We start from the raw sequence: 24,577 nt of genomic DNA on the forward strand, positions 1-24,577 counted from the left end.
CATAAAGTGCAATAATATAGACAAGAGCCAGGGACTCTGTGGTGGGGGCAGTGGAGGGTCGCTTTGGCCCAGGCTGGCCCCTGACTCTGAGATGCTCTTTCCACCCACAGGACCTCCGATGTTACGCCCTTTGGGAAAGTGGGGAGGAACAGAAACCAGCAGCCAACAGCATCCCTTCTCTGCTGGCCTTTGCCCGAAGGTTCCCCCATCTCAGAGCAAGTAGCTCTCCCTCGTGGATTCAGTCCTTTCATCACTTCCATCTCCCCAAGAGGCTCCCAAGGCTACTCATCCTCTGCAGCTGAGAACAGACCTGACTGAAAAGCATGGCTTCCTCTTCTGGTGACACCAGAGAATTCTAGAAGACATTCACCCTTTCCATAGCATTATGGATGCACGATTCCCACAGACAAGTTTCTTGGCAAGACAAGGGCCTTCGCTGGCCACTTGAGTGTCCTCCTCAGCATCTCCAAAGAAGGACCTGGGACCCCTGGAGTCTCACTGCCCAGAGATGGGGGTAGTTTGCAAATATGCACACACACACACACACACACACACACACACACACACACACTAATTTGTGCCTGTGTTAGGAAATCAAGCCTTATCAGGAGAAACTGGCCACTCTCCAGGCACCCGGCTTGAATCCCGGTTGACCTCCCTGTCTGCATTCCCCGGCAGGATCCAGGCTAGGTCACGATTGGTGATCCTCCTCAAACGTGAGTAGAACACACCACTCTTCCCCCCCCCCCAGGCAGGGGAAAGAGATAGACAGAAATGTATTTATATGCCTTTATTTCTGTCTTTGCAGCATTACAGAGAAACACGTCTGTTCTCTTCAGACTCCATCAGCAGAGAGAGAAACTCCTCCTCCTGTACTTCCTGTACAGGTCAAATTACACTCTGAGCTAAATCCGGTGCTCAGCACTGTGAATAGACTGTCCCTCTGTTCCCATGGTGCAATCCCAACATTCCCATCATGTTTTGCTTTTCAGCTAGCTGCAGCTCGCTGCGGCATTGCATCCATATCGTAACATACTCCCCCATATGATTCAATGTGTGTTGCGAGCAAAGTGTGATCCAGAGAAGAAAACAAACAGTTGTTATACATATAACACTCCCCTGTTGTTTCTCTTCCACCCTTGGAACTACCCGCCACTGGTTTCCCCAGTGTACCTCTCTGGTTGTCTGACTTCCAAGGAATGAGTGCATCTGCATTACCTTGGCTAGGGAATGTAGTGTTACGCTTAGCAACTCCCTGTTGTGTCTTTGTCTCTGACTTAGATACAGCTTCAACCTGTCTTGAGTTGTTAACAATAGTAACACATGCAACAGCTAAGTTAGCAAACTCTTTTGAATATCTCTTGGGTGGTACACCCTTTGTAACTCTCTCAGACCTGCGTATGAGGTGCTGATCCTCTCTGCTCACTGGTTCAGTCTCAGGACTCTTTTCAGAACCAGTACCAATAGTAAACAGTGGTTCATCATTCATCTGTGAAGGTCTAACCATTGTGTGAGATTTCCTCTCAATGACTGTGTCAACTGAGCTCTGTGAGCTATCACTGTCACTCTGAGTACCACTGTAATCAGTGAAATCATCATCATCATCTGAATTGTCCTCTGTGGGAAATGTGTGAACAATTACTCTCTCCTGTTCAGGAGCACTCTCTAGAAATTTTGTGAGAATCACCTGACCAGATTCAGACAAAATTACTCTGTAGAGACCCTTTTCATATCCCACAAAAATGCCTCTGGCATTCTTTACTCCACCTGGAGCTTCTGTCCTCACATGAGACCCAAAAACCTTAAAATGGGCAACAGAAGGTTTTCTATGGAACAGCTTCTCAAAAGGAGAACTTCCCAAATCTTTTGAAACCTTTCTCAACCACGTGTGACAATAACACATTAACGACTCCGCCCAATATTCATGTGGCAAATGTGAACTCAGCAATTGCGCCTTCATCCCTTTTTGCAATTCTTTGTTCACCTGTACACAGACACTTCTGTTCCATGCTTCTGCAGAAACAGCAGCCCTGTGCCTTATCCCTTTCCCATCCAGGAACTCCTGAAAATCCTGTAAAAGAAAAACTGGCTTTTCATCTGTGAAAAGACAATCAATGTTAGCATCATGAACATTTTTAACTTTGTCACAAAACTCTTTAAACCTTTCTAAGGCTTCTTGTGGTTTCTCCAACACATATACCCAGACATAATGAGAGAAACAATCCACACACACAAGATAATATCTTGCATTGCCTCTAGATGGTGCTAGAGGACCAACCACATCAGCATACACCCACTGAAATGCGCTGTCGACCCTTGTCTCCTTCTTTCCGTTCTTCGTCACACCTGCGAGAGAAATCATGTTAGAATCAGATGAATTACATTTCATGTAATCACTTTGATCAAAAGTCAACAAATACAGTGAATCTTTCTCTCTGGCAGAAAGATACAACTCTCCATCTTTGAAGATCTTGCAGCTTTCACTATCATAGGACAAAGTCAGTCCTTTCTTTGCAATCTGCGAAACACTCAGCAGATTGAACTTTAAATCAGGAACCAAATACACATTGTTAATAGTCAAGTTCAGACTCTCAAGATACACAGTTCCAAACCCGGTCGCTTCCAGCTGCTGACCGTTGGCCTGCTTTACAGTAAAGCTTTGCTTCTTAAACGTCGAAAACAGACTTCTGTGTGAACTCATGTGTTGCGTCGCTCCAGTGTCAATGACAAACGTGTTCTCCACTTTTGGTGTGGTTCCTTTCGACATCAAAGCTTTTGCAGGTTTCACCTGGGACTTGGTACGACTTTTGCCTGACGCCTCAGGCTTTGCAGGGCTCCCCTTAGCTCCTTTCTGTTGACATGGTGTCTTACAGTTCTGCTGAAGATGCCCAGTCTGTCCACAATTGAAACATCGGACAACGTTCAAAGCTACAGCCTGCTCTTCATTAGCAACAGCAGTGGGGGAGTCAGAACTCCGAGCTTCTCTCCCCCTGTCTTTGACATCTACTGCAGCAAGGCGGTCTCTCTCATTGAGAACGATGGCGCACACTCTCTCTGCCATGAGATGCGCGGCCGGTAGGGAACCAAGCTGACTTGCAACCGTTTTATAAGTCCGATTTAGGCTGTTTATAATCATGAAGCAGAATATCTCTTCCCGTAGAGGGAAATTGCGTTCCGCCATCTGCTGGCGTAGGAACTTCATCTCTGTCAAATGCGCTTGTACATCTCCATCAGGCGCAAGCCTCAGATTGGTCAGCTTTTCAAAATGCAGCAACGCTGAAGAACCAGCATCTCTTTGATGTATTCTATGCAGCGTCTCCCAAATCTCTCGTGCGTTATCTAAACTCTGAATATGCACGAGTTGGTCATCCGAGACACACAGAATTATAGCCGTCCTGGCTTTCACATTCTGCGAATTCCAACCTAGCGTTGGTGCTGCAGGGATGGGGTTCTCAATCACCCCAAAAATCCTCTGATTCTGAAGCAGGGCTTTCATCTTTACAGACCATGATGAATAATTGTCATTAGTCAGTGGAGGTGGGTAAGGTAAGCCTCCCCCCTTCTTGGCATCCATTTTGAATCCAAGCCTCAGCTCTCACTCTCGAGCCTGTAAAATCCAAGAGTCTCTCTTGGTTGTTTTCTGCCTCACCACTTGGCAGTCAAACACAAGCTGTTTGAAAGTCCTTTTAAAAAAACAGCGAAATAGACAAAACAAACTTCGTTTCTCAGCCTCTCACTGTTCCAGCCCCTTGTCAGTAAGTTTCCACTACACTGACGTAACGCTGCTTAGCAACTGTGCATACCAGGCTTATCTAGGTATGCGAAGTATTCGGCTGTTTCCCAGTGCTAGTTTCAGCCAAACGCAGGCACTCAGTGAACCGAAGAATGCTTCTTTTCGCGTTCACTCTCACAGCCATAAAACACCATACCTTTGGGGCTCCGTTGCTCAGCAAACACCTTCTCTTGGTGCCCAACCGTCTGTGTAGCTTCCAGCTGCACGTTTACTGTATCTTCCTTCCCTTGGTGCGGAGGATTAAGTACGATCCATCAACCTCTCCTGCAGTTTTCATGGATCAAAACCATCGGCTCATTGCTACCATTTGTTAGGAAATCAAGCCTTATAAGGAGAAACTGGCCACTCTCCAGGCACCCAGCTTGAATCCCGGTTGACCTCCCTGTCTGCATTCCCCGGCAGGATCCAGGCTAGGTCACGATTGGTGATCCTCCTCAAACGTGAGAAGAACACACCACTCTTCCCCCCCCCCCAGGCAGGGGAAAGAGATAGACAGAAATGTATTTATATGCCTTTATTTCTGTCTTTGCAGCATTACAGAGAAACACGTCTGCTCTCTTCAGACTCCATCAGCAGAGAGAGAAACTCCTCCTCCTGTACTTCCTGTACAGGTCAAATTACACTCTGAGCTAAATCCGGTGCTCAGCACTGTGAATAGACTGTCCCTCTGTTCCCACGGTACAGTCCCAACATTCCCATCATGTTTTGCTTTCCAGCTAGCTGCAGCTCGCTGCCGCATTGCATCCATATCGTAACACCTAATACATAACTAAGCGTGAAGGGCATGTCATGTGCTTTAGCAACAGCCCTCCTGTAAATAAGGAAATGCAACCTCTGTTGCTGATTTATGAAAAAAGCAGCAAAGGGATCTTCTCGGGTGTCTCGTGAGGTCTGTGGGGCCGTTCAAGAAAGAGGAGCCATTTCTGTGCCCTGAGCCCCTGTCAGAGAGAAAGGCAGGACAACAACAGCAACAACGACAATTCTGGAGCACATTGTTGAAAAGTTCTTGCCCCTCCTGATCCGCTGCCCCAAATTGCACTACAGTGAATTGGGCGAGAGTCCAGCTTGCCAGGATCAAAGAACTGCAGAGTTCTTAATCAAACTGCAGTTCTGAATCAGACCGTTGATCGATCTACCTCAGGATGGCCTACACTGATTGGCAGCATGTTATATATCTGAATTCCCACTCAACAGATTGTAGGAATGCAAAATAGAATCGTAGAGTGGGGAGGGACCCTGGGGGTCATCTAGTCCAACCCCCTGCAAGGCAGGAAAATCAGGAGACGTTGGACAAAGGCGCCCTTTTGGAGAACAAGAACTGCAGGATCCTCCTGCGCAGCTCCCGGGTCTGGATGCCGTAAATTACGGGGTTGAGCACCGGGGCAAAATGAGGTAGAGATTGGCAATGAGGATATGTGCATAATGGGGGATGTTGCGTCCGAAGCAGTGGGTGAGGAAGGAGAAGGCAGGAGTGTAGAAGACAAAAATGACTGCAACATGAGAGTCACAAGTGCCCAAGGATTTGAGCCGGGCCTCTTTGGAGGGGAGCCAGAAAACAGACTGCAAGATCAGCACATAGGACAAAAGAATGAAGACCACATCAAGCATGAGGATGGTAATAGTGAACAAGCCATAAATCATGTTGATCCGGATGTCAGCACAGGCCAGCTTGGCGATGCCCATAAGCTCACAGTAGGTGTGGGCAAGGATGACGTGATCGCTGCAAAAGGGCAGGCGGAGAGTCAAGAGGGCAATGGGCAGCACAAATAAGAATGTCCTCAGCACAACGGCAGCACACATCCAGGCTACCCTTGCCTTGGTCAAGATAGTGGTGTATCTCAGAGGGTCACAGATGGCCATGTACCTGTCAAAGGCCATGGCTAGCAGCACGACAGACTCCATCCCCGTGAAGCTGTGGATGAAGAACATCTGAGCCAGGCAGGCCCCATGGCTGATCTCCCCAAGGCCAAACCAGAAGATGGCCAGCATCTTGGGCAGAGTGGAGGTGGAGAGGCCCAGGTCGATGGCCGGAAGGATGGAGAGGAAGTAGAACATGGGCTGGTGGAGGCTGGCTTCTGTTTTGATGATGAAGAGGATGGTGCAGTTGCCCACGAGAGCAACCAGGTAGCCAAGGCAGAAGGGGATGGAGATCCAGGAGTGAAGCGCTTCCAGCCCCGGGACCCCCAGCAGGATGAAGGTGGGGGAATAAAAGTGGGTGGCATTAGAAAGTGGCATTCTCCTCCTGGACCCAGCCAGAGAACAGGTCACTGTGACCCTGCCAAGAAGAAGAAAACAGGCCAGCATTTTCCTCCATGGCTCCTCAAGGACACATAGACCCTTGCCTAGCAATCCTGTTTCATGTTAAGAAAACAATTGTGTGTTTGTGTGGAGGGGATGAGCCTGCTAGCTGGATTTGGCCAGAGTGTAGGTCCCTGTGTCCGAACAAGGAAAATGAAAAAGCAGTCTGGATGCTGCTGTATGAGGACCTTTCTTGTCTGCTCCTCCTCTCCCACCCATCAATTCATTGGGCCAATTTAGTCTGACAAAACTGGTGGGGGTGGCGGCTCTCCACTTTCCTCATCCTGTACATGGTTCTGTATTCTTCTGTCGTGTGTGTCCCCCCCCCCCCGCCGCATTTCCCACTAATGTCTCCTTCATCAAAACCAGCCTTTCTCTGCGGGGAGCCTGATTCCTCCACCACCACACGCCCTGATTGGCCAGAGCTGGACATTCCAGCTCTCAGCAAGCTCAGTCAATGAGTCGCCAGGGGGAGCAAGGTCCCGCAAGGCTTGGCGGAAATGCTGCTTTCTGGTCAGCCAAGTGGATTCAGATCTGAGAGATGCTCCTCCATCCATGATGCAGCTGCCAGTAGACCTTTGACCCTGTGGCTCAGCAGAGCACACCTTGCTGTGTTGATCTGTAGGTGAGCTGGCAGAACAAAAGGTCCTCTCAAGGTGAGTGGAAAGGAGGGGAGTAATAGAATCATAGAATGGACAAGTTGGAAGGGACCACAAGGTGCTTCTAGTCCACGGTGCTTCTAGTCCAACCTTGCTGTGTTAATCTGAAGGTGAGCTGGCAGAAAGGCAAAAGTCAGGCTGTCAGTTCCTCACGAAGGGAGGGCTTCTCCACATCCCAGAGTGCAGAGTGGGGGGGGGGGCAAGGAGGGCAGGTCTGAGTCCCTGCTCTGGTTCTCTCCAATACTCACCCCTGGGAGAGGGATGTGCAACCGCAGCACATCTGCAAAGAGAAGGACATGGGTACAGGTGAGTCCTCCCTGAGCACCTGGCAAGGCTATTCCAAGAGTTTTCTCCTGGATTCCAAGTCCTACGGCAGGGGAGGAGGGACAGCCCAAGCCTTGGGGGGCCAGTCCTGGCCTCCTTCAACCAGAATGTGGCTCCCCAGACTAACAAGATGGTCAATATCCAGTTCCACTCCATCCTTTTAAAATTAAAATAACAAAATGGATCCCAACTTTCAGAGCATGTAAATCACATGAGTGGAAAGACTGCTGCTCCACTCGCAGAGATAGGACTATGCTTCCTTCTCCCACCCTTGAAGTAAACGTCTATGTAACGAAAGAGAATTGACCCAAGTCTGCCTTCCTCCGCCATCCTCAGCTTTGCTCTTCAAGCCAAAAGACAACACTTCCTGTAGTGATCAGGTGGGATTGCTATGAGGATTGATAACAAATATAGAGTAAGCCTTCTGTGTCAGCAATGAAAGCATTGCGTTGACTGGGTTTAAACTATTTTGATATGATTCTTGATCAATCCACTCCTCTGCATCCCTGTTCCATTTCTCTTTCTTCACAAGTCACGTACCCACTTAGACAGGCAGGCGTCCTGGGTCATCAGAGACAGTGGGCAGTTTCTTTGCTGTAGCTTTTCTGATATGTTAATCTTAGGATGTTAATCTTAGGGCCAGGAAACAGGTCCACATAAAGGTAATAATGATCACTGTCCTCCTGGCCAGACAGAGAGTACACAGAGACACAGACAGAGATTATTATACGCACCCTTCCCAGAGTCTTGCTGGTTCACGCCTCTGTGTGTATTCTTATTAATCAGAGTTCAATGCTTCCTTTACTTTGGGAACGCCTCACTTCCCCGTCCCCGGGCGAAACCCCCGGCCTTTCATTGGTAGAGCTGCCACCACGCCAGTAGCAGGGACTGACTGAGCGGGCGGTGAGATGCTTTCAGCCTCGGACACTTGGTGGGTTCTGAAATGGCCGTGCAGGCCAAATTCACGAACCTGGCGAGCTGCATGAGGACTCCTGGCCTACACTGACTGGCGGCATCTCCCCAGAGTTTCAGGCAGGGATTTCGTCCAGCCCTTGCAGGAGATGTCAGGGGTTGACCGTGGGACATTCTGCATGCCAAGCAGATGCTCTAGGGCTCCCCATATTTCACTAGCCTTTCAATGTTATGCTATTAGCAACCGTGGAGATTCCACCTGCCTCTTTCGAAAGGAGAACAGTCACCTGATCAATTTAATTAATTAATTAATTAATTAATAATAATTTATTTATACCCCACCAATCGGGCTGGGTTTCCCCAGCCACTCTTGGCGGCTTCCAACAAAATATTAAAATACAATAGTCCATCAAACATTAAAAGCTTCCCTAAATATAATAATAACAATAACCATCCATTTTCAGTCCATTGAATTAGCAATTAACCATTTCTGGACAAGGGAATGGCATACTTTTGTATATTAGTATAAAAAGCATGCATAGGAAAGTATTACTCATTTATGATGAGAATAGGATTTATTTATGTTGAACTTTGCTTGGTTCCTCCTTGGCAGCCAGTGCAATGGTTTCAGCAGGGCTAGAACTCAGGACCCGCTGCCTTGAGGGACACCTAAGAGCAGTTGGGCAGGGAAAGGTCTCCCTTGGGAGGTGGTGGACTCTCCTTCCTTGGAGGTTTCTGAGCAGAGATCGGACGGCCATCTGCCCTGGATGCTTTAGCTGAGCATTCCTGCCTTGCTGGGGGTTGGACTAGATGACCCTGGGATCCCCTCCTCTCTCTCCACTCCTGAATTCCCAGGAGGAGCTTCCTTGCCTCCTGCAAAGCCCTTTTCCCTGCAAGCTCTTCCTCTGGTTTCTGGCCAAGGGAGGGAGATGCTCAGAGTCCAGCCAAGAGACTCACCCCCAAAAGGATATCTGGGCATGGGCGTAGCCAAATAACAAATAATAAGAATCTGAGGTTCTGCCAAGCGAGAGAAGGCTGAGCTGGAGGGACTCGGCTTGGCAAGGGTTAAAGGGAACTGAGCTGCCTTCCTAGAGAGGCCAGGAAGCAAGGGGGGGCAAGTCCTCCAGAGCCAAGGCCCCTCCCTCCCCAGTCCTTTCCTGCTAGGAAGGGGGGGGGTGTTGCTTTGTGTCTCTGCTGCAAGGGCTGCCTCGCTCTCCCCTCCTGGGATCTGGTGAGTCTCCTCTCTCTCTGGGATCTGGTGAGTCTCCTCTCTCTCTGGGATCTGGTGAGTCTCCTCTCTCTCTCTCTCTCTGGGATCTGGTGAGTCTCCTCTCTCTCTGGGATCTGGTGAGTCTCCTCTCTCTCTCTCTGGGATCTGGTGGGGGTCCCAGGGCTGCAGCAGGGGAGGGGGCCTGGGGGGGGCTGATCTGCTCCTGCAAGGGGGGGACCCCAAGTCAGGGAGGGGGAGAGGGTCCTGCCAGGGAGGGGCCAGGTCTGCCACGCTCTCCCTCCTGCAGATCAGAGGGTCCCAAACTCATTTGACCCTCCGCCCCCCCCCTTTCAGAAAAGATCTCCCTTCTTTAAACAAAGGAGTCCCTGGGACTTTAACTCAGTGTGACGTCGCTCAGCCTCATTGCACAACAGAGGAAACATCTGCAAATGGTTTTCCAAAGCTGGAGAAGAAGGTGGACTAGCCCCCCCCCCAAAAAAAAAAGGTGGGAGAGGAAGGCCAGGAGTAAAGAGAGGGATCCCAGCCCAAAGTCTGGCTGCTGCATTGGGGACCAGTTTCCCAGTGTCTCCCAGGGCAGCTCCCCATGGAGGCCACTGCAGCAATCCCCTCGCACCCAGAGCAGGGCATCCCAGGACCACATCCTCTCTCTCCCAAAGGGATTGTTGCTGGCAAAGCAGCCGGAAATGGGCGCTGCTACTCACTGAGCCTCCAGGGACCTTGGGATCAATGGCTGTGTGTGTGAAGCTATCTACCTCTCTTTTAAATCAGAACCAGTGAAGGCGGTGAAGGTCCTTTGTGAGTGTCTGGAAGCGGTTGGAGGATGGATGGCGGCTAACAGATTGAGGTTGAATCCTGACAAGACAGAAGTACTGTTTTTGGGGGACAGGAGGCGGGCAGGTGTGGAGGATTCCCTGGTCCTGATTTTGGTAACGGTGCCCCTGAAGGACCAGGTGCGCAGCCTGGGAGTCATTTTGGACTCACAGCTGTCCATGGAGGCGCAGGTTAACTCTGTATCCAGGGCAGCTGTCTACCAGCTCCATCTGGTACGCAGGATGAAACCCTTCCTGCCCGCGGACTGTCTCACCAGAGTTGTGCATGCTCTGGTTATCTCCCGCTTGGATTACTGCAATGCACTCTACGTGGGGCTACCTTTGAAGGTGACTCGGAAACTACAACTAATCCAGAATGCGGCAGCTAGACTGGTGACTGGGAGCAGCCACCGAGACCATATAACACTGGTCTTGAAAGACCTGCATTGGCTCCCAGTACGTTTCCGAGCACAATTCAAAGTGTTGGTGCTGACCTTTAAAGCCCTAAATGGCCTCTGGCCAGTATATCTGAAGGAGCGTCTCCTCCCCCATCGTTCTGCCCGGACACTGAGGTCCAGCTCCGAGGGCCTTCTGGCGGTTCCCTCACTGCAAGAGGCCAAGTTACAGGGAACCAGGCAGAGGGCCTTCTCGGTAGTGGCGCCCGCCCTGTGGAACACCCTCCCATCAGATGTCAAAGCGATAAACAACTACCTGACATTCAGAAGACATCTGAAGGCAGCCCTGTTCAGGGAAGTTTTTAATATGTGACATTTTAGTGTATCTTTCATCTTTGTTGGAAGCCGCCCAGAGTGGCTGGGGAAACCCAGCCAGATGGGCGGGGTACAAATAATAAATTATTATTATTATTATTATTACTAATACTAAATTACCCACCTAAATTTCAAGGGAGGTGTCTTTGGCCTCATCCACTTGGGCCTCAGGGGTTGGCCAGATACCTACCTGGCCCTCAGAGCAAAGAAAAAGGGACCCCACCCCAGGAGTCTGTCTGGAGAGCGGCAGAGAGTCCAAGTGCAAGAAAAGGAGACAGAAGCAGGGGAGTGGGGGTGGGGGGAGAACAACTCCTGAGGACCCCCAGGTGAGGACCCCCACTAGAGCCAAGCATCCATTATTCACAATATACAAGTGACTCCCTTGTCAGTCAGTTCTGACTTCATGCATTGACTGGAAGGCAGCAGAAACCAGACTGATTCACCTCACATGAATCCGTTCAGTTGCCTCCACATTTTGCATTGCTAGAAGGCTAGAGACATATTTCTTCTCCTCCTACTCTTCTTTCCCCCAAAAAAGATAGCTCATGGACTGGAATGCGGTGCAGTCCAGCCCTAGTTCCCAGCAAGACTCATCCATGCTTGCTCAGGGAATCTTTTTTTTCTACTGACCTACAAATTCTGTAACAGAACAATGTATTTGCTTTGTAGGATTTCCTAGAGGTTTTCATTCAGACAGACAGAACTTGGCAGAAGACCAGAAGGTTCCTTCCGATCTCTCTGAGGCTCCCTCAGAGCACAGATGGATGAGCGAGACTCAGCTGGCCCTGGAGCAGGAAGAGGCCATGACATCCAAACTGGGAGCAGTGGGGGATTCTGGGAAAACCCAGTGCAGAAGATCCTGGGTGAGGAGGACACCCTCCGCTCAGAGGGGCAGAGCCAGCAGTTGAGGCAGTTCTGCTTCCAGGAGGACAAAGGACCCCGAGAGGTTTGCAGCCGACTCTACCACCTTGGCCGTCAGTGGCTGAAGCCAGAAAGGCACACGAAAGCTGAGATGCTGGACCTGGTGATCTTGGAGCAGTTCCTGGCTGTCCTTCCACCAGAGATGGAGAGCTGGGTGAGGGAATGCGGAGTGGAGACCAGTTCCCAGGCGGTGGCCCTGGCCGAAGGTTTCCTCCTGAGTCAGGCAGAGGAGAGAAAGCAGGTGAGAGAGACTTTCCTCTGGATACTCAAAAGGGGCTCCAAACAGGATGGAGAACATCCCATAATGCTCTACTGTTGGCCCATCCGTTTTCTGGCAAGGCATCCATGGAATGAGATGTAACACCCTGAATGTTTTTGTCTTTGTCATTCTTTTACTAATATTTCTCCCCATTCTCTGTTTTGAATCCTTGTTTCTTTCTCAGGGAAAGGATCTCTTTGCAGAAATGGACCTGGATTCCTGTGAGGCAGAGAGGCCTCCGTTGGACACCAGAGAGAGGCCACTGGGTAAGGAGGAAGGTGGTTTTACTCCATTTGGTCTCATTCTGTTGGTTTTCCAACTCATCTGAGGGTTCTTTGTCACGGCTAAAAATTGGCAGCTGTTTCTTTAATGCTTAAAAAGCTGGGTCAGCATGAGTCAGCGGCCTGCACCGGGTTGTATATATAAAGTGAGAAATGTTAGTTTGGTTTGGGTTGGTTGGTTGGTGAAAGCTGGTAGTGTTGATGGGTGTACAGTTGGTCAGTCGCTTTTGTGTACAGTTGGTCAGTCACTTTTGCAGAAAGGCTTTTAAGAATAAAAGCAGAAAGTACTCTGCAAGGATACTCTTCTTGTGGACTCTTTTATGCCAACAAGGGTCCGCGGACCAGGCTGAGGCAACAAAGGGAGATCAGAACATTTATTTATTTTTACAAACACTGACAGGTTATGGGCCCAGTGTTTCTGAGCTTGTGCAGAGTGCAAAACGACTGACAGCATCTGAGCAGGGAGCTGGTGAGTCCTGGTGGTGTATGGAGCCAGTGGCTGTGCGTTGGAGCAGTTGGTGGCAAGCTGTAACTGTCTGCAGTGACGTTGGGGCTGCTAGGATCTGAGGATCAGGAAAGCACTCAGCATCGGCTACTGGAACAGTTTGAACTCCTAGAGGACCACAGTAGGCGACTCACAGAGCAGCTACACCAGTACTCTGCAAGGATACTCTTCTCGGGGACTCTTTTATGCCAACAGAACCTTTTTTTTTTTTACAAACACTGATATTCTTTTCATCTTGTTTTGCGGGGAGACAGTTGGGAGCAAGGGTCCAAAGGAGGGGAGATGGGTTTTTGCACATCTAACATATGAAATGGGCACAAACATCCAAATGCTCTCAGCAAGTAAGGCTTTCTGAAAGGCCCATCTGTAGTTAGAGATGCCCTGTTTCCCCTGTGAGAGAAGCAGGCACTCCTGGCGTCCTGTTTACATTTTTTCTCTTGCAGGTGACAGAATGATGCCAGCAAAACCTCCTGATCCGCCTTTTCATGGGGGCAGAAGGGAAGCAGCGGCTGTGGAACCAGATCAGGTCAGGGGAAGCTGCCTTGTGGGGACAGAGGCCGAGGAATGGAGCAATATCATGGACTGGTTGGGCACAGAGGAATGGTGGGAGGAAGCAGCCGGGAAACAGGAAGGGAAGATGGCTCAGAGCCCAATAAGTTGAGGTGGAAGAAGGATGAGTGATCAGAGGGAGAAGCCTGGGAAGAGGAGGTGTCAGAAGCTAAAGGGGGAACAGGGCTTAGTGAGCTGGGAGACACTGTGGCAGAATGCAGTGCAGAATCAGAGGCAGAAGAGGAAGGAGGCGAGTGGGAGAGGGAAGTCGAGAGGCAGAGGTGAGTCAGGAGAAGGAGGAACCATCGGTGGCTCCCTCTCCTTCTGCCAGAAGCCACCCTCCCTGCTTGTCTCTCAGAGCCAGGAAACCCCCTGCGTTGCAGGAATCTCTGCTAGATTATCAAAATTTACAGACCCTCTGGGAATGAGCTGCTGTTCTCATGAGGCCCGAAACTCAGCCAAGTCTGTGAATATCGTGTTCTTGCTAAGAAAGTGTGAACTCCAGCTGTGTACTGTGGGATTTCCTACCCATAGAACTCTGACACCAGCCTTCTGAATTTTGCCAGTAGGATTCATCTGTAGTTGCAGTTTTCATGGAATCCTGGAGTTGAAAGGGACCCCAAGGGTCATCAAGTCCAACCCCCTGCGTTGCTAGATCATCCAAGACAGATGGCCATCCAAAATTGTTGTTGTTGTTTAGTTGTTTAGTCGTGTCCGACTCTTCGTGACCCCATGGACCAGAGCACGCCAGGCACTCCTGTCTTCCACTGCCTCCCACAGTTTGGTCAGACTCATGTTTGTAGCTTCGAGAACACTGTCCAACCATCTCATTCTCTATCGTCCCCTTCTCCTTGTACCCTCCATCTTTCCCAACAACGGGGTCTTTTCCAGGGAGTCTTCTCTTCTCATGAGGTGGCCAAAGTATTGGAGCCTCAACTTCACAATCTGTCCTTCCGGTGAGCACTCAGGGCTGATTTCCTTAAGAATGGATACGTTTGATCTTCTTGCAGTCCATGGGACTCTCAAGAGTCTCCTCCAGCACCATAACTCAAAAGCATCAATTCTTTGGCGATCAGCCTTCTTTATGGTCCGGCTCTCACTTCCATACATCACTACTGGGAAGACCGTGGCTTTAACTCTACGGACCTTTGTTGTTAAGGTGATGTCTCTGCTTTTTAAGATGCTGTCTAGGTATGCCACCACCTTTCTCCCAAGGAGCAGGCGTCTTTTAATTTTGTGACTGCTGTCACCATCTGCAGTGATCATGGAGCCCAAGAAAGTAAAAGCTCTTATTGCTTCCATTTCTTCCCCTTCTATTTGCCAGGAGGTGATGGGACCAGTGGCCATGATATTCGCTTTTCTGATGTTGAGCTTCAGACCATATTTTGTGCTCTCCTCTTTCACCCTCATTAAAAGGTTCTTTAATTCCTCCTCACTTTCTGCCATCAAGGTTGTGTCATCTGTATATCTGAGGTTGTTGATATTTCTTCCGGCGATCTTAATTCCGGCTTGGGATTCATCCAGCCCAGCCTTTCGCATGATGAATTCTGCATATAAGTTAAATAAGCAGGGGGACAATATACAGCCTTGTCGTACTCCTTTCCCAATTTTGAACCAATCAGTTGTTCCATATCCAGTTCTAACTGTAGATGAGGTGATCAGGCACTCCCATTTCTTTAAGAACTTGCCATAGTTTGCTGTGGTCGACACAGTCAAAGGCTTTTGCATAGTCAATGAAGCAGAAGTAGATGTCTTTCTGGAACTCTCTAGCTTTCTCCATAATCCAGCGCATGTTTGCAATTTGGTCTCTGGTTCCTCTGCCTCTTCTAAATCCAGCTTGCACTTCTGGGAGTTCTCGGTCCACATACTGATTAAGCCTGCCTTGTAGAATTTTAAGCATAACCTTGCTAGCGTGTGAAATGAGTGCAATTGTGCGGTAGTTGGAGCATTCTTTGGCACTGCCCTTCTTTGGGATTGGGATGTAGACTGATCTTCTCCAATCCTCTGGCCACTGCTGAGTTTTCCAAATTTGCTGGCATATGGAGCGTAGCACCTTAACAGCAACATCATTTAAAAATTTAAATAGTTCAGCTGGAATATCATCACTTCCACTGGCCTTGTTATTAGCAGTGCTTTCTAAGGCCCATTTGACTTCACTCTCCAGGATGTCTGGCTCAAGATCAGCAACCACACTACCTGGGGTATACGAGACATCCATTTCTTTCTGGTATAGTTCCTCTGTGTATTCTTGCCACCTCTTCTTGATGTCTTCTGCTTCTGATAGGTCCTTTCCACTTTTGTCTTTTATTATGGTAATCTTTGTACGAAATGTTCCTTTCATATCTCCAATTTTCTTGAACAGATCTCTGGTTTTTCCCATTCTATTGTTTTCCTCTATTTCTTTGCATTGCTCGTTTAAGAAGGCCTTCTTGTTTCTCCTTGCTATTCTTTGGAAATCTGCATTCAGTTTCCTGTATCTTTCACTATCTCCCTCGCATTTTGCTTGCCTTCTCTCCCCCGCTATTTGTAAGGCCTCGTTGGACAGCCACTTTGCTTTCTTGCATTTCCTTTTCATTGGGATGGTTTTAGTTGCTGCCTCTTGTATAATGTTATGAGCCTCCATCCATAGTTCTTCAGGTACTCTATCCACCAAATCTAAATCCTTAAACCTGTTCCTCAATTCCACTATGTATTCATAAGGGATTTGGGATTTGATTTAGATTGTATCTTACCGGCCCAGTGGTTTTTCCTACTTCCTTCAGTTTAAGCTTGAATTTTGCTATAAGAAGCTGATGATCTGAGCCACAGTCAGCTCCAGGTCTTGTTTTTGCTGACTGTATAGAGCTTCTCCATCTTTGGCTGCAGAGAATATAATCAATCTGATTTTGATGCTGCCCATCTGGTGATGTCCATGTGTAGAGTCGTCTGTTGTGTTGTTGGAAAAGAGTGTTTGTGATGACCAGCTTGTTCTCTTGGCAGAACTCTATTAGCCTTTGCCCTGCTTCGTTTTGAACTCCAAGGCCAAACTTGCCAGTTGTTCCTTTTATCTCTTGACTCCCTACTTTAGCATTCCAATCCCCTATAATGAGAAGAACATCCTTCTTTGGTATCACTTCTATAAGATGTTGTAAGTCTTCATAGAACTGGTCAATTTCAGTTTCTTCAGCACCAGTAGTTGGTGCATAAACTTGGATTACTGTGATGTTAAAAGGTCTGCCTTGTATTCGTATCGAGATCATTCTATCATTTTTGAGACTGCATCCTAGTACAGCTTTTGCCACTCTTTTGTTGACTATGAGGGCCACTCCATTTCTTTTACAGGATTCTTGCCCACAGTAGTAGATGTGATGGTCATCCGAACTGAATTCGCCCATTCCCGTCCATTTTAGTTCACTGATGCCCAGGATGTCAATATTTATTCTTGACATCTCATTTTTGATCACATCGCAACTTACCAAGGTTCATGGTTCTTACATTCCAGGTTCCTATGCAATATTTTTCTTTACAGCATTGGACTTTCCTTTCGCTTCCAGGCATATCCGCAACTGAGCGTCCTTTCAGCTTTGGCGCAGCCGCTTCATCAGCTCTGAATCTACTTGTACTTGTCCTCCGCTCTTCCTCAGCAGCATGTTGGACGCCTTCCGACCTGAGGGGCTCATCTTCCAGCGTCATAACTTTTATATGCCTGTTGTCTTTCTCCATGGAGTTTTCTTGGCAGGGATACTGGAGTGGCTTACCGGTTCCTGCTCCAGGTGGATCACGTTTGGTCAAAACTCTCCACTATGACCTGTCCATCTTGGGTGGCCCTGCACCGCATAGCTCATAGCTTTTCTGAGTTATTCAAGCCCCTTCGCCATTGCAAGGCAGTGATCCATGAAGGGGGCCATCCAAAATAGGCTTATCTTATTTCTAGACTGATCACTGAATGCAAAAATTGGTTTCTAAGCAGTGGACAAATGAGAACAAATAGTGGCCTGGATTCACCTAACCAGCGCCATCCGCTGGAAAATGGAGCCTGCCCCCATTCCTCCCCTCCCCCTCTCCATGCCCCCATGAACCCCTTGAATTTGGCCCTAGGGCATTGGGAGGGAACCTTCCCAGAACAACTCACAAGGAGAAAGTGGATCCTTCCATTGGGGAAAGTGGAATGCTTGCGTAGGCAGAGTGACTTGAAAACCACAAGGTGGAGTACCACGTATTTGCACAAAGACGGATACCCATAATTAAAAGGCAGAATAAAATAAGCATCCATAAATAAAATGTGCAGCTAGCAATCCTATTGAAGCAACACCGCAACCCAGCCAGATGGGCGGGGTATAAATAATAAATTATTATTATTATTATTATTATTATTATTATTATTATTATTATTATTATTATTATTTACAGGAAGGAAACAACAGAGCATTGTGTAGCAGATCATATTTCTGCTGTCTCAGAGGAGGACATTTCCCTTTTTCTTTTAGGGTCCAGTCTGCTTGGAAGATGTCACCATTCGTTTCACGGACGAGGAGTGGGCGTTCCTGGATCCTGACCAGAGAGCTCTGCATAAGGACGTCATGGAGGAGACTCGTGGGATCGTGGCCTCTCTTGGTAAGGCTCCCTGTGGGATCATCATATCAGCCTGGAAATTCAAAACATACCTCTATGGAACCAACCTCATATATTTTCACAGAGCTCATCAGCGCCCCCGTATAACACCTGGGAACCTAACACCCCCACAATAAACAGTAACTTACAGTTTTTTCTTTGAACAATCTTCCTCAAATTATTCCTTTTTCTACCACGATCAGGCTGGTCTGAACTGCCCAGGCCATCTTCAATGTCAGCTTCAGAATTGTTAGGAAAGATAAGTTGTGAGCTTTAGAGCTTACAGGGTTAACAGCTCAGAGTGTCCTGCATCTGGGGAGGAGCTTTCTCAACATCCAGGAAAGCTGTTTCTTCGTTCTTTCTGACTTTCGTTTTCTGCTGAGACATGGAAGACGCAACGTCTGCATCTTCCGATGGTTTATCTTGCTGTACATGCAATAAAGCTTTCTAATTTAGAGGAACAGCAGTGTATTGGACTCTGAGTTCTGCAAGCTCACACACACAAGCAGCACTCACTGTGCCGCTCTGCTACAAGTCCAGGAAATGTGGAGCTTCAGGTTTTCTGTTTTTGTTTTTGCTCCTGTCAGTCTTGTGTTGACCAAAGAAATGACTGACAATGGAGATGGAAGGGATGCTATGGTTGGGCCAAACAAAATTCATCCCAGAGAGCTGTGGAAACGTACCGGACACCACATACGTAGCTTCAGGTTTTCTGGTTTTGTATTTGTTCCTGTCAGTCTTGGGTTGATCAAAAACATTAGGAAGAACTTCCTGACAGTAAGAGCTGTTCGACAGTGGAATTTGCTGCCAAGGAGTGTGGTGGAGTCTCCTTCTTTGGAGGTCTTTAAGCAGAGGCTTGACAACCATATGTCAGGAGTGCTCTGATGGTGTTTCCTGCTTGGCAGGGGGTTGGACTCGATGGCCCTTGTGGTCTCTTCCAACTCTATGATTCTATGAAAGAAATGACTGACAATGGAGATGGAGGGGATGCCATGGTTGGGCCAAACAAAATTCATCCCAGAGAAGAGCTAGACTTATTGAATCTCAGGTAGTAGTAGCAGTGATGATGATGATGATGATGATGGTTTACAAACTTAATCTTTTCCAGAACAGGACTGCTCTTAAATCAATGTAACCCTCTAGTAATAATATTTTTTATTTATACCCTGCCCATTTGGCTGGGTTGCCCAAGCCACTCTGGGCGGCTTCCAACACATATATAAACATGAAACATAAATAATAGTCTGATCCCATATAAGTAGAACATTAACTTTAAAGTGAACTTCTCCTAGTGGCCAAAATTGTGGAAACCTTTTGTGAAAAGTGTATTTCTGAGGTTTGATGGCTCATAACACCACTTTTGTGTGGAGTAATACCATAAAATTATATATCAATGAAGGATAATCTAATGAAGAATGTAATGAAAGAACTTTTATGAAGGAGTATTTATTAGAACAGCAGTCATAACCATTGGCAACCTTTAGCTTTAATTACGGCCTTACAATGCCTTCCCATGATATGAACCAAGTTTTTAGTACTGCAGCTGTAATAAAGTGAAACCAAGATTAAATTATTGCCTCTGTTAATTGGACTTTATTGCTGGGTTGCTTCTGACTAACAAGTTTCTTTAGTCGGCTCCATAGATTTCTGATTGGCTTAAAGTTTGGGCTATTCCCAGGCCATTCCGGCAGTGAAATATCTTTATCTTGAAATCACCTTTTGCACACAGCAGCAACATGACATGGAGCGGAATCCTGTTGAAGTATAAAATAGAATATATATATATGTGTGTGTGTGTAATGTTTCCAAGGGGTTGCTCGAGAGCAAGCAGGCAAATATCTCCCTGCTTAGCTGTGAAGCCTTGCTTTTGCTGCCAAAATAAACCTTACCTGTTCAGAGCGCCACTCTCCCGTGGCTGACTCAGTCGTTGGCAGAATCCGTGAGTGGGCGGTTCCTAAACTTTCCCCAGCAAAGCAGCTTCTTGACTCCCAGTCTGCGCCTCCCCTCTCTGCGCAGATGCTTTCTGCGCAAGGAGGGTGTGGGTAACAGAGGACCCCTCTCCTCCCCGCTTTGCCCAGGCAAGTTAGAATCATAGAATAGAATCGTAGAATCATAGAGTTGGAAGAGACCACAAGGGCCATCGAGTCCAACCCCCTGCCAAGCAGGAAACACCATCAGAGCACTCCTGACATATGGTTGTCAAGCCTCTGCTTAAAGACCTCCAAAGTAGGAGATTCCACCACACTCCTTGGCAGCAAATTCCACTGTCGAACAGCTCTTACTGTCAGGAAGTTCTTCCTAATGTTTAGGTGGAATCTTCTTTCTTGTAGTTTGGATCCATTGCTCCGTGTCCGCTTCTCTGGAGCAGCAGAAAACAACCTTTCTCCCTCCTCTATGTGACATCCTTTTATATATTTGAACATGGCTATCATATCACCCCTTAACCTCCTCTTCTCCAGGCTAAACATGCCCAGCTCCCTTAACCGTTCATCATAAGGCATCGTTTCCAGGCCTTTGACCATTTTGGTTGCCCTCCTCTGGACACGTTCCAGTTTGTCAGTGTCCTTCTTGAATTGTGGTGCCCAAAACTAGATAAGTACTCCAGGTGTGGTCTGACCAGAGCAGAATACAGTGGCACTATTACTTCCCTTGATCTAGATGCTATACTCCTATTGATGCAGCCCAGAATTGCATTGGCTTTTTTAGCTGCCGCGTCACACTGTTGGCTCATGTCAAGTTTGTGGTCAACCAAGACTCCTAGATCCTTTTCACATGTACTGCTCTCAAGCCAGGTGTCCCCCATCTTGTATTTGTGCCTCTCATTTTTTTTGCCCAAGTGCAATACTTTACATTTCTCCCTGTTAAAATTCATCTTGTTTGTTTTGGCCCAGTTCTCTAATCTGTCAAGGTCGTTTTGAAGTGTGATCCTGTCCTCTGGGGTGTTAGCCACCCCTCCCAATTTGGTGTCATCTGCAAATTTGATCAGGATGCCCTTGAGTCCATCATCCAAGTCGTTGATAAAGATGTTGAATAAGACCGGGCCCAAGACAGAACCCTGTGGCACCCCACTAGTCACTCTTCTCCAGGATGAAGAGGAACCATTGATGAGCACCCTTTGGGTTCGGTCAGTCAGCCAGTTACAAATCCACTGAGTGGTAGCATAGTCAAGACCGCATTTTACCAGCTTCTTTACAAGAATATCATGGGGCACCTTGTCAAATGCCTTGCTGAAATCAAGATAGGCTACATCCACTGCGTTCCCTTCATCTACCAGGCTTGTAATTCTGTCAAAAAACGAGATCAGGTTAGTCTGACATGACCTATTTTTCAGAAATCCATGCTGACTATTGGTGATCACAGCATTCCTTTCTAGGTGCTCACAGACTGTTTGCTTAATGATCTGCTCCAGAATCTTCCCTGGTATTGATGTCAGACTGACTGGGCAGTAATTATTTGGGTCCTCTCTTTTCCCCTTTTTGAAAATAGGGACAACATTTGCCCTCCTCCAGTCTGCCGGGACTTCGCCTGTTCTCCAGGAATTCTCAAAGATGACTGCCAGTGGTTCTGAGATCACATCTGCCAGTTCTTTTAATATTCTTGGATGCAGTTCATCTGGCCCTGGAGACTTGAATACATCTAAACTAGCCAAATATTCTTGTACTATCTCCTTAGTTATTCTGGGCTGTGTTTCCTTTGCTGAATCATTTGCTCCAAATTCTTCAGGTCGGGCATTGTTTTCTTTATCGGAGAAGACTGAGGCAAAGAAGGCATTGAGGAGTTCAGCCCTTTCTGTGTCCCCTGTTTGCATTTCACCATCTTCTCCTCTGAGTGACCCCACTGTTTCTTTGTTCTTCCTTTTGCTACTAACATACCCATAAAAGCCTTTTTTGTTGCTTTTAACCTCTCTAGCAAGCCTGAGTTCATTCTGTGCTTTAGCTTTTCTGACTTTGTGTCTACACGTGCTGGCTATTTGTTTGAATTCCTCTTTGGTGGTTTCCCCCCTTTTCCATTTTTTGTACACATCCTTTTTTAATCTTAACTCAGTTAAAAGTTCTTTAGATAGCCACCCTGGCTTCTTTAGGCACCTTCCATGTTTCCGTCTCATTGGTATTGCCTGACGTTGTGCTTTTACTATCTCCCTCTTAACAAACTCCCAGCCATCATGAACTCCCTTTCCTTTTAGTATTGTTGTCCATGGGATCTCACCCAGCACTTCCCTAAGTTTTATGAAGTCGGCTTTCTTAAAGTCAAGAAATTGAGTCCTAGTATGCTTGGCTGCTCCTTTCTGCTGTATAGTAAACTTCAGAAGAGCATGATCACTCGCGCCTAATGATCCTTCCACTTCTACCCCACTAACCAGGTCATCAACATTGGTTAGGACCAGATCTAAAATGGCTGTTCCTCTTGTTGCTTCTCCCACTTTCTGGACAATGAAGTTGTCTGCAAGGCCAGTGAGGAATCTGTTTGACCTTATGCTCTTGGCTGAGTTTGATGTCCAACAAATATCCGGGTAATTGAATTCCCCCGTTACTACTATCTCCCTTCCTTTTGCATGCTTGGCCATCTGTTCCAGGAAGGCATCATCTTCGCAAGTTGTCCTGGCACTGTCTTGCCTCTTCCGACTCCTGCAGCGCCACTCCACTGGAGGCATCTTTATTCTCCTCCCTTGAAGAGGAGCTGCTTCCCACGATCCCTGGAGGCTCTCTGTAATCCATTCGGCTTATCCTCTCTCCCTCCTGAACCGAGGGCAGTTCCCTGACAATGTGCTTCAGCATCTGGGAAAAGATCACCTGAGGAACGCTTCAGTTTGCGCGCAAGTCTTTCATTTATGCATTTTAGGGCATTTACATCCCCATTAATGATGTAAATTTTGCCCACACCTTTTGCTGCCATATAACCCCAGATCAACACAATATCTGAGTGTTTCATGGTCGGTGTAATGCAAGTGGATGTAAATCTTATCTGATTCTTCTCCTCGTGTATGTTATGCCATCACTACCAAGCAAGGAGATTTGGGTCTCATTGCTCCAAATAACACTGTTCCATTGTTCTGCTGTCCAGTTAACATGGGTTTAATCTTTTCAACCTTTGCTTGTGAGATGAAAATGGCTTATTCCTGGGACTTCCGGTTCGGCGCCAGCGCTAATGGCTGCTCCCTCTCCGAGCTCCGGAGAGAGGACGGCTCTGCGAGTTCGGGTCTGACCCGCTACGGCAAGCGGGGGACCCCTAAAATCACAGGAACGGAGCCTGTGAACAAGGAGATTCGGTGGGCACCTGAAGCGCCCCCCTTTACCGCAGAAAGAGCCTTTTTAAAGGCTCCGGAACGACAACGGGGAGCGCGGTGCTGAGAATCGCTACCCAGCCCGCAGGGTGAAGCCGCATCGCCATTAGCGGAGAGCGCCGATTCCCTTCCTGAACAATCTGGACAAAAAGGACCCGTGAGTAAGATTGAACCTTTACTCGTGTCAAAATTACTTGAAATCTGGCTGAAAACGGGAATGGTGAAAATTAAGGAAGTCTGCCTTCCCCCGACTGCATGACAATTAAAGCAACGAAAGTTACTGAGCTGCATCCATATGGGATTTTGTCTTTAACTGCTTGAATCCGACATTTGGACTTTGACTATCCCCTCTAGCTTGCAGGGCAGAGGGGAGGAATAAGTGATTTTATAAGCTGCATGACCAACTTAAAGGAAAGGGAATTCTCTGCAGCCTTCAACCTGGCACAAACTGCTTTTAAAACAAAGGAACACTGAACTGACTGACTCCTGTGAAAGTAACAAAGTGGAAGTCTTATTGCATATTTGTTACAAAGTTTTGGGACTTTGTGGACACAATATATCAGGGAAGGCTGGGACTCTACTTATTGGGAAAGTGTTGCAATAATACAGATAGAAGCCTCCCGATAAATTTGCTTTTTAAATACTCTTTGCCTTTGTTCGTGGACATTTTGATTTGCTCCCTCTAGAGGGTAAATTAAAAGCTGCTACGCTTTGGGACAGTGGAATTTTCCTCTAGGAGAAGGCTCTCGTGGGAAACGACCTTGGGATATGAGTGGCCCAGCAGACGAGATAAGCACGAGAGCCAAGACAAGGCAATATCAACAACAGCTACAGCAACATAAGAAAAGAGGCTCGATCTCAGGCATAACCCCTGCAGTGACAACAGGACAAGAAAAAGGTACAGCAGTCTCCATGGATGCAGTGTCGCAAGCCCTTCTTAAGATAAACCAGTCTCTGGAGAATCTAACAAAGCAGACGGCAGAAAATACCAAGAAATTGACAGAGAATTCACAGAAATTGACAGACTTAACAACACGACTTGACCTGAATACAGAATCTATAAACAGGCTTACGCAGGAAAACTCTGCCACACGTCAAATTGCGGAGGAAGCCAGAACTATTGCTGGAGAGACCCAGGAAAAATTGGAACCGATTGCCAGGAAGGTTTATGATCACGACGCAACTCTGGCATTGTGGGAACTACAAAGAAAAGAAAGAAATTTGAAACTACGATCAATTCCAGAGGACGAAGGAGACAATCTTACGGACTTTTTAACGAAAGAGTTTGCTGATTCCTGGGAAGATTTAGAGGAAGACGAATTTAAAATCACAACAGCATTTAGACTGGGCAGAAGACAGAACAGAAAGGCGCCGAGAGACTGTCTGATTACCTTG

At 47.5% G+C, this 24,577-nt stretch overlaps 4 protein-coding genes across 7 annotated transcripts in view; 2 read left to right on the top strand and 2 right to left on the bottom strand.

The window, feature by feature from the left end:
• LOC309530300 (uncharacterized protein) overlaps positions 1-24,577 on the bottom strand; it is a 670,922-nt gene that overhangs the window by 233,178 nt on the left and 413,167 nt on the right. The window lies entirely within an intron of this gene.
• The window catches only part of LOC309530369 (uncharacterized protein), a 122,549-nt gene that overhangs the window by 91,254 nt on the left and 6,718 nt on the right, over positions 1-24,577 (top strand). Inside the window, exons 3-5 of the mRNA XM_082219287.1 lie at positions 12,161-12,254; positions 13,206-13,288; positions 17,778-17,904. Of these exons, the coding sequence (XP_082075413.1) occupies positions 12,161-12,254; positions 13,206-13,288; positions 17,778-17,904 (304 nt within the window). The remainder of the gene's footprint in view (positions 1-12,160; positions 12,255-13,205; positions 13,289-17,777; positions 17,905-24,577) is intronic.
• On the bottom strand, positions 5,156-6,215 carry LOC309530528 (olfactory receptor 52E4-like; the record flags this gene model as incomplete). The annotated part of the gene is made up of 1 exon (XM_082219553.1): positions 5,156-6,215. The coding sequence occupies exon 1, from the start codon at positions 6,095-6,097 to the stop codon at positions 5,156-5,158; it is 942 nt and encodes a 313-aa protein (XP_082075679.1). The 5' UTR covers positions 6,098-6,215.
• Positions 9,039-24,577, top strand: part of LOC309531553 (zinc finger protein 500-like) — a gene marked incomplete at its 3' end in the record, with an annotated part of 62,668 nt that continues 47,129 nt past the window's right edge. Inside the window, exon 1 of the mRNA XM_082221145.1 lies at positions 9,039-9,244. The remainder of the gene's footprint in view (positions 9,245-24,577) is intronic.

The sequence above is a fragment of the Podarcis vaucheri genome (genome assembly GCF_965113315.1).
Source record: "Podarcis vaucheri genome assembly, chromosome: 4".
NCBI lineage: Eukaryota > Metazoa > Chordata > Lepidosauria > Squamata > Lacertidae > Podarcis > Podarcis vaucheri.